Here is a 9,217-nt window from a genome sequence, read left to right as displayed (position 1 = left end):
GACTTACATCACATGAAATAAAAAGTTGGGCCTTGACAAATTTAGGATTCCCTGAAACTCTCATTTCCATTTTAGCAAACGTATTAGGCCTAGCGCATTTCTTGAATAAGCAAAAGCATTCCATTGATCAGAATTCGTCTCTGTCAAGTTCTTGTTTCCGGCACAAACAAGTCAAGCAAAAACTTCCATGGAAGAACACAAAAAGAATGGAACTAACAATAAGGCTGAGCTATATCGGGACATGCTTTAGCCCCACTTCTAGTTCCCAATTTTTTTGATTCTTTATTTCTTTTCCTACTTTCCAAACAAACAGCAGCTTTAAAAGAATGAACTATTATTTTCTTGTTTTGAGTATGTAACCATTGATTTGCAATACAATACAACACAATACAATACATCATGTTTACATCAAAATACGGAGTACAGCAAGGCCAACGGCAGAGATGGAAACAAGAGTACCAATGCAGTATTTTATCACATCATATTTTGCTGCTTCCAACTGGGCCCTCAAAGCATGAATTTCCTGATATTATATGAAATGTATATATTGAAAATAAATAAATAAAAAATAAAACTCATGGTGAAAATCAACCAAGACCAATCCATTTTTCAATACTTGTATCACTTACCCTGTCAAGTTTATTAGTGAGGTTATTTGTTTCAGCATTCTGGTTTGCCAGCTCATCCCGTATCCTCCTGCACCAGTATAGATTAAAAGTTAAAAAAAATTATCACTGACAGTGACAAAGATTTAAGTGAGAACAAATGTTCTTTATGCTCAGAACAAAATAAATTTAAGTATGTCTCTTTATTTACCCCCTTTCAAGATTCAAATCCAACCGCTGCCCAGCAGTGACTTTGTCAATCTCATACCTGCACCACAATCAATGTCTTTGCACAATAAAGATCAAGAACAAACAAAATACTCACATGGCAGCAAATCAAAATCAATTGCTTAATAACTATATAACCACACCTCAATTCACTGCGCATCTTCTCTATATCATTCCGAAGTTTCTCAGTCTCATGTTGCAACAAAGAAAAGTGGTGTCCCTGTATTGTATGTTTTTTTGATAAGTAACTACCCACAGAACCATGCAGGGAACTTCAATAACAGTAAATCTTTCTTCTTGTATTAAATGCAATCCTTTTAGGTATCCCAAAAAAAAATCAAGTCAGTGGAAACTGAATTTCCAAAAAATTTTGCTTATCCTCAAGGAATTTAGAGGGGCAATACGGACACTTTATATACATATACATCTCTTAGCTTCCGACTATTATCATATTCATCTTGGATAGAAAAAAGTGGAGCTTTTATGCATTTCTTACATGCTCAAACCTATGAAATGAAGTAAATCACCACAGATTATAGAACCATAATTGGGGATTAGAAAAATCATTGGTGCAATGGCAAGTGTCCTTTGCCCAAGTGAGTGCTGCAGGTTCATGTCCGGGAATCAACACCTCCAAAAATTGGGGGTAAGGAATCCTAAAAACTACCTCTCCCAGAACCCCCACAGAAGTCAGAGTCTTGTACACACAGCCTTTTCATATTATTTTATTGAAAATTCCTATTTCAAGGGCACTGAATTCAACCTAATCTGCAGCTCAAGTCTAATCCTCAGCCTCAGTGCTGAGGCAATTAAATGTTACATGAATCTTGAACAAAAATGTAGTATGTTTATTCTGCTCCTGCATAGAAATCAGACAGAAGAACCTCTGGAATCATACTGTTCCATTCTTGACAGGAGCCAAGAGACGGAACAGATTCTTACTTGAAATCATCAATCCTCAAAAGCCCAAATACAATGTAGATGGACAGAACTATTGGGGATTCAACGGGTATGCATATATAAGCACACAATCTGAAGAACAAAATGAGTACAGCAATTAGTGTTTATATGCAAAGAACCAATGGTCATCCTAAACATAATTTAGCATAAAGTAGCAACATCCAAAATCTCTAGCTATCCACAATCAATACATTTCATATTCATCTTAGAAGTACTTCACCGAACCCTACTAAGTACTAAGTACCAAATTCACATTTAGGTTTGTCCAAATAAGTGAGAAGAAGAAGAAAAAGCTGTAACTATCATACTGAAACCAAAAAGTGCATAAAGTCCACATCTAATATTACCAAAATAATATCTATCATACAAATAAAAGTCCACATCTAATATTTAAAACTAGTGAATACCTGTGAGCTTTGAACTTCAGATTTAAACTTGGACAAATTGGATTCTTGAATCATTTCAATCTACAGACAAAAACAAACACCAATTAGAAAGTTATAATTCAAGAGAACAAAAGATTGCAATCATGACCATGTAAAAGTAGTTCTTACATACTTCATTTAAAAACATCTGATGTTAATTAAATTGATGAATGCAGACAAGTTTCGGAATCAACCCACATAGGAAAATAAAAAAGAAATACCTTCTGCATTTCTGCCTTTGAAACAAATGACTGAGATACATTTTCCACGCTGTCATTCAGAACTTCGGTTATAGCAGCCGTTATAGCCTCGGCTTGCTTTGATGGCACACCTTGCCCTTCTAATCTCCTAACCTAAACACAATGCCGCATGTCATTTTCTAACAATTAAACATTATGCAGCACTAAGCTGCCATCCAATCCCATCTCCTATTAGTTTCTAAACCCTAACCATACACAACGGTGCCCATATTCAACAATGATTAATTTTCATTCACTTCAATGCATTTTCTCAGCAACCAAACAATGATTAATAAAATAAACAATAGAACAAGTGAAATGTAATTACTAGGGCTAATGTGTCCACGAGGAACAACCGCTTTCCGTTGGATTTCACAAGCTGAGAAATGTGTCTACAATGCAATTGCCTATTCTGCGAAACCGAAATCGAAACCGAAGCCGATAAGCAAATATTTGAGGGATCGTAAATCGGTTTATCCAAAGAAGACACCAAATCCGAAGCTCCAAACCCTCTTATCCCTGAATTGGCTCCCAATTGTCCCCAACGCCTATAAGCCGCAGCAGCGGCCATTCGATTCCAGTACAAATTCAAGTTCTCAAGCCCTAGAAAAATCCACCAAATTCCCAAATTCGGTCCCGGTAATCTTCTTCACTACCAAACAAATCACACATACAATACAATAATGAGATTTTGTACGAAAAATCAAATCCCAAAGACATCGAAATCGCAATCTCAATTTGGTTTATGGAAACAATTGTTAAAAAAAAAAGAATTCAAAAAAAAAAAAGTAAGATTCTAAAATTTTCACTTTATTCCTCCTTTTTTTTGTATCAATTTTTTCTTGGCAACCAAACAGAGAAAGTAGCGTGTAAAGTGAAATGTTAAATGTGATAGGTAATAGTGTAGTACCTGTATTTCCAATTCAAGATCAAGCAAAGACTGCGAGAGAGAAATTTTCAATTTTCACTTTCCAGGAATAGGTTTGTCCTTGTTTGTTATTAACTTTGACGATCGTTTTTCCCTGGAAATTTTCATAACAGCTAATATAATATTGCTCCTCTTTTTTTCTCTCTCTTGGGAATTGGTAAGAGATTTCGCGGTTGCTTCTTCGAAGGGATTTTCTTTTTCCAACGAAAATGTTTGACGCTCAACCGAAAAAGAGAACTGAAATGAAAAGATCTCAATCTTCACGTTTCCTTCATTTTATAATGTCCCAACTCCCATCTCCCAGAGCGTGCATCCAGCATTTCTCTCTCAGCCGCCCAAGCTATATAATAAAATGTGCGGTCTAATTTTTAATTTTATAAAGCAGTTTTTTTTTTGTTTTTTTATTTCGTAGTTACAACAATATAAAAAAAATAAAAAAAATATTTTGAATTTTAACGTCTTTGAAATTTCAGTTCAAACTATAAAACTAAAACCAAGTATTGAAGTATAGACGATTCTCAAAAAAAAAAAAAACTTAAGTACAGACGAAAATAGTTGAAATGGAGTTAGTTGGAGTTATATTTGGGAAACCCTATGTTCTGTATGATTAAACAAATTGTTTTCTGTTACGAGGATTATAGAAGAAATGCGGGCCTAATAGCCTGTTTGGATGAGTGGGTTTTTGAATCATATTACTCAGTTTTCATAACTGAGTTCTCAAAACACGAGTCTTACAAAAAAATTTGTGTTTGACTTGGTTTTCAACACTTCTTTTCATCACTCAAAACTCAAAAATTTGAGTTAGAGTGATAGAAACAAGAAACAGCAAATGGGTGTTTTCAAAAACTACTGAAAACTGAGTTTTGAGTTTTGAAAATTGAGTTATGAAAACTAACTTATCTCTAAACCAAACGGGCCCTAAGTTTCCATGTACATATCGCGAAAGCACATTCCAACAAGTTTGGCAAGCTAGCTAGGATGGATATACTACTTAATTTGAAAATAAGATTTTATTCTCTAATATCATGATAAAGTTAATGTGCCTATCAAACCATGATTTGATGATATCGGTTGTTTTAGTTTTATTTTTCAAACAGTTTATGGTTCATGTCATTTGCCACAATCATTGAGCAATTGACATTGTTATATATGAGGACATTGGAAATAATTTCGAAGGAGGAAGAAATTAAACCAATCCCTTAGATGATGACATAGAAGCAATACCAACCTCTTGGCCCTTGTGGCAAAATGTTGTGAGTCTCGAGGCTCAATTTCCATACAAGAAGACGAAGTTTGCAGCTAGCATAAAAAATAAAATTAAAAAAAAAAAACATCCATCAAGAATAACTGACGTTCTGATGCTGCAGAGTGCAGATTACAAGCCAAGACCTCACCTACAAACCAATCCCCTGGAGATTACATTATCTTATCTATATCCTGTCAGAAATTATCCATCAAGTAACCAATGGATCTCGTTTTGAATAGGTGGTGTAATTATCAGACAATTGAGGATAACATAATTGCTTCTTTTTTTTTTTTTTTTGTAAAGCAATAGCGTTCCACTGATTTATTCATCAGAAAATAGTATACAATGAACAGTGACATTTTCAGTATGGCACAACATGGATAACGAGTACTAATTGTATCATACAAGAGAGAACATTGACACCCCTCCTCCCCACCCGGGCTCAATATTATCAATGTAACAGGCAATAATATCCATGATAATGGAACTGTTGTGCAGGAACGGTAATACAAACCCCTCTGCACTCAAAACTATTTGTGTTATGAAAAGGGGACGAATGCATTTTAAAAAGGAATCGAATTCTAGCACTAGAAAGTGCATAGAACAAATTCCTTTTTAAAGAGAATTCCTGCTAGATTTACTTTTTTCATCATATCTCCAGGACCAGCCATCTTACTTTGGCCTCTTTCGGTAGGGGTATAGAACATCATCAAAAGTCTCCTTTATGGAGTTCCCAACTCTACGCATGTTCCTAGCCACCCCTGATGCAACCAGATTTGCATTCCTTGTAAACCTGCATTTTTGCATAAAAACCAAATATGTCCATTAAACCATCTATACATCTTCAGGAAATTATTGAGTCCCAGTTTATATTGATTACTTCTCAAATTAAATTATATGCTTGCCTGCTAAGGAAATCGTCCCCCACAGAATGAGCTGGTCTGTGTCTTCGAGGCTGAGGTAACTCACGGCCATCTTCTAGAAAACAAATCCCAATGATAATAAACAAAAATGTAAACATGTTGAATTATATAACACATAAATATCTCAAATAGATGCAGATGTCTATAAATGAAATTTTCTCAAGCAAAGAAAGAGAACAGAAGGCTCTAGTTTGATAGACACTCTGCAACAATAATAGAGTTGTGGCCTTGATGATGATAAAGCTTATTTATCATTCCCAGAAACTACCAGACAAAAAATAACAAAGAGAAACTAGTAAAACAAGAAATATTTACCAATTATGCCATAACAAGAGACTTCCCAGCGTCCTCTCTGTTCTATATGGAATTATCTATAATCCCATACTGACTATTAAGCCTGGAAACCCATCATGAACCATGTTTCTTGCTAGTTAACTTATGAATCATTAAAGAAACAAAGAGAGTAAGCCCAAAAAATAAAAACCAATAACTGTGATCAAGATGCCATAGTTGGACTAAACAATGCATGTTATATTTTAGTTCCACATTTGATCCTTGAAAAGAGTGAATGAAAATGCAAATTTCAGAAATCCAATTTGAAAAAGGCAAACAGTTTTCTTGGCCCTTGGCAGGCAATGGTAGCCAGGTATTGACCGCCATTGCCTACCATTTGCTGAGGTGACAACCTTGACCAGAAAGAATTATGTAACACAGAAGAATAAAATGATAATTAATTAAATACGAAAAAATACAAAGAAAAAGGGTGACTTATGCAGGTTGCATGGGCAACAAAGCCATATGCAAATGGTCAACCAAATTTTTTGTTGGTTGTTTTACATTTTCATCACACTATAATTTTTTTAAACCTTAGACATCGTTGTTGGAAACACTAGGAAGTGCTAATTGAGCTACAAACCTCCTAGCATTTTCAGCACACTATAACTGAACTTGTGATGTTGTAAAAACTAAAGAAGATCATACAAGTGAATGGAGTTTATTTTCACTTTTGACAGGGGAGATTTAATTTTAAAAACAAACCCTGCCCCACTACTTATTTCAAAAAAATCAATTCATAAAAAGAGACTGAGAATTTAAGAATATGAAATCCCCCCCGCACCCCCCCCCCCCCCCAAAAAAAAAACCCAGGCCTTTACTAGCTCCACACTTGATACACAGCGATTAACATACTACAGTTCAAGAAACCCACATTTAAAAACTAAGGAAATCTCAACCAATTGACCAGTATGATCAAATAAGTGAAATAAGATATAATTCTTTTACACAACCATCATCTAGACCATTGCTCAGATGCATCCAAACACCCAGGAATTACTTGGAGACCTTGACCAAACTGTAGCCAAGATATTTCAATCAAATCAAAAGAGCGTAACCCAAAATCTTTCCTTACCTTCTCTATTATGAATATGAGCAGGAGCAGAAGCTGGAGCAGGTTCATCAGCAGACAGTCTTCTGTCCACCAAAATCTGCAGTAACTCATCTGTCAGATAAAATTCTATGTTCTAGGTTATAAATAACCACAAACATTTCAAATTTTCGCAAACTGAAATGGTGCACACACAAACACAGAGAGAGAGAGAGAGAGAGAGAGAGAGAGAGAGAGAGAGAGAGAGAGAGAGAGAGAATTCAACCTCAAGGCCAACACAGACTGGCAATTCTGCTTTTGCCCCTTGGTTATCAGCTACACGGTCTTTTCCAATCCTATCCAAATAGACAGAATAACCGACACAACCGTAATTAAAATCGGTAAGATCTCTTCCTTCTTTTGAAGCTTCCTTTGAAGCTTCCATCTCCGTTTGCCCAACAATGTAGCCAGGTACTGCTAATCAAAGCTACTATCAGTATGTATCATGAATTATTATCCTACAATAATAACACTATTTACAAAAATTGACATGGTTCTAACAGCACAAATCGGATCAAGATCAATATGCTCTAGACTAGAGTCTAGACATTAGACATATAGCTCAAAGTTTCAGACTCCGTAAAGAATTTAAGACCTAACAACGATTTTGTTTTTCCAACAGAGACCTCCAGAGTTCATATCCCCCCCTCGCCCATTGTAACTATCGAGTTTATGATACCTTAAAAAACAAAGTAAAATTAAAAATTCAACTGATGTTGTATGTATTTACTGTCTGTGTCCTTGTCCTGGCTACGCAGTACTTAAAAAATTATAGTGATGCAACAGCTGATCAGGAATTATATTGTGAAAATGCGCTTTTATATGATTCGCTATCAATTTTAAATATTATTAAAAGCTTAACAAAAACACAATTCAGCTGTAATTGACAAAATTGTATTGAAACAGAATAAAATAAAATAACCTGTTCGGTTATGAGGAGAAATTGGATTGGATTTTGAAATATGAAGAAAAGAAAAGAGTAATCAAGGAAAGGAAAAGACCTTGTTGGAGGGTGCGAGAGATGCCGATGCAGCGAGGGTTGCGAGCTTTGGATTTGAGAGAGGAAGAGAAATACAAATATCCCTTGCATGTCTTTCCTTTTGCTACTTTCACTTGCCCTTCCTTTGTGTTTGTGTTTGTGTTTGTGTTTGTGGGCTCTTCTTCTCTCTCTGTTTCACTCCTATCCATTCCTCTCTCTCTTTCGTGTCTCTCTTCTCTAATTTGGGATTGTATTTGTATCGGTCATTTTTTTGTTTCTCTCAGTCTCACTCTCTGCAGCAGAAACGATGCTTAAAACGATGTCGTATTGTCAGGGAGCCAGTTGTCTTTTTAACCAAACGTACCGACATTGCATGGCTGAAATCAGAATTCATTAACGGACAAGGCTTTCCTACAAATCAGTTGAATAATCTCCTCCCATTTAAATAGTTTTTTTAAGATTCGTTAAATAGGCAAAGCTTTCTTGAAATTTCACCCTATCATTTTATTAGACGTGAATTTTTAAAGTCTAACAGTTGGATGATTTGTTTTTATTATACGCTACATGCTTGCAAAATTTCAAGAATATCAAAAATCAATAACTATATAATCAATCAAATGTTTAAATTTCAAATTTTTTGTGATTTAAAATTATGCATAAAAAATAATTTTGTTGATCGAATCCTAAATATAATCCGATTTGAACAAAATTTGACATGCGTGTAAAGCACGTATCAAACAAAAAAAATTCAACAGTTACATTTTCAAAATTCAAATCCAATAAAAATATATAGGAGAAGTTTGAAAGATTCTTTATCCTATTAAATAGGTCATATGACACTTGGATAGTTTTATTAAAAGAGATACTACGTCCACAATATTTTTATAATATTTTCACAACAAATTACAAGTGGTTAGTTGTTATTGGTTTAAATTTGAACTTAACACTAAGATTACTTTTTTGCCCCCAACAATAACAACTAGTAACAACCTATCACTTAAGATTTATTGTAAAAATGTTATAAAAATATTTTAAATATATTATTTCTCTTTTATTAATAATCACATAATGGTTCAGTTCAAATTTTCTTCCAAACCAATTTAGATTCCATTCATGAAAGCTTAAAATAGATAACACCTACTATTACACTGATTAATTTTTTATTTGGTGAAGCTTTTTCCATACACTGATTTTTCTTTGCCTCCATCTGGTTCATTTTTAATGAATAATTTTCACTCAATCTTCACTGTAAGTATCCATT

At 34.4% G+C, this 9,217-nt stretch overlaps 2 protein-coding genes across 4 annotated transcripts; both read right to left on the bottom strand.

Moving 5' to 3' along the window:
* Nucleotides 1-259: 259 nt before the first annotated feature.
* Nucleotides 260-3,729, bottom strand: LOC142626491 (protein FMP32, mitochondrial). 2 transcript variants are annotated; one of them, XM_075800319.1, is made up of 8 exons: nucleotides 3,368-3,729; nucleotides 2,786-3,109; nucleotides 2,440-2,571; nucleotides 2,201-2,260; nucleotides 977-1,053; nucleotides 817-873; nucleotides 630-696; nucleotides 260-523 (listed from the first exon to the last, which is right to left on the bottom strand). In XM_075800319.1, the coding sequence occupies exons 2-8, from the start codon at nucleotides 3,026-3,028 to the stop codon at nucleotides 404-406; spliced, it is 756 nt and encodes a 251-aa protein (XP_075656434.1). In that variant the 5' UTR covers nucleotides 3,029-3,109; nucleotides 3,368-3,729; the 3' UTR covers nucleotides 260-403. The 2 variants fall into 2 exon arrangements, with proteins under 2 accessions (XP_075656434.1, XP_075656435.1); XM_075800320.1 differs by having other exon boundaries at nucleotides 2,786-3,104; nucleotides 3,368-3,720.
* Nucleotides 3,730-4,897: 1,168 nt separating this feature from the next.
* LOC142623475 (uncharacterized) lies at nucleotides 4,898-8,272 on the bottom strand. Of its 2 annotated transcripts, none has more exons than XM_075796901.1 (5): nucleotides 7,979-8,272; nucleotides 7,204-7,391; nucleotides 6,963-7,038; nucleotides 5,537-5,609; nucleotides 4,898-5,424 (listed from the first exon to the last, which is right to left on the bottom strand). In XM_075796901.1, the coding sequence occupies exons 1-5, from the start codon at nucleotides 8,163-8,165 to the stop codon at nucleotides 5,304-5,306; spliced, it is 645 nt and encodes a 214-aa protein (XP_075653016.1). In that variant the 5' UTR covers nucleotides 8,166-8,272; the 3' UTR covers nucleotides 4,898-5,303. The 2 variants fall into 2 exon arrangements, with proteins under 2 accessions (XP_075653016.1, XP_075653017.1); XM_075796902.1 differs by having other exon boundaries at nucleotides 5,537-5,606; nucleotides 7,979-8,238.
* Nucleotides 8,273-9,217: the final 945 nt, after the last annotated feature.

The sequence above is a fragment of the Castanea sativa genome, chromosome 2 (genome assembly GCF_040712315.1).
Source record: "Castanea sativa cultivar Marrone di Chiusa Pesio chromosome 2, ASM4071231v1".
Classification (NCBI taxonomy): Eukaryota; Viridiplantae; Streptophyta; class Magnoliopsida; order Fagales; family Fagaceae; genus Castanea; species Castanea sativa.
This window is presented reverse-complemented; position numbering and strand designations above follow the sequence as displayed.

What these genes read in the sequence shown, in the direction of transcription:
- LOC142626491 (XM_075800319.1), bottom strand. Translation starts at nt 3,028, where the DNA reads ATGGCCGCTGCTGCGGCTTATAGGCGTTGGGGACAATTGGGAGCCAAT. An exon ending in AAGATGCGCAGTGAATTGAG is followed by an intron (nt 874 to 976) that starts GTGTGGTTATAT and finishes ATTGTGGTGCAG; the next exon opens with GTATGAGATTGACAAAGTCA. An exon ending in GATTTGAATCTTGAAAGGGG is followed by an intron (nt 697 to 816) that starts GTAAATAAAGAG and finishes ATACTGGTGCAG; the next exon opens with GAGGATACGGGATGAGCTGG.
- LOC142623475 (XM_075796901.1), bottom strand. Translation starts at nt 8,165, where the DNA reads ATGGATAGGAGTGAAACAGAGAGAGAAGAAGAGCCCACAAACACAAAC. An exon ending in CTCTCGCACCCTCCAACAAG is followed by an intron (nt 7,392 to 7,978) that starts GTCTTTTCCTTT and finishes TTTGATTAGCAG; the next exon opens with TACCTGGCTACATTGTTGGG. An exon ending in TCATATTCATAATAGAGAAG is followed by an intron (nt 5,610 to 6,962) that starts GTAAGGAAAGAT and finishes TTTGTTTTCTAG; the next exon opens with AAGATGGCCGTGAGTTACCT.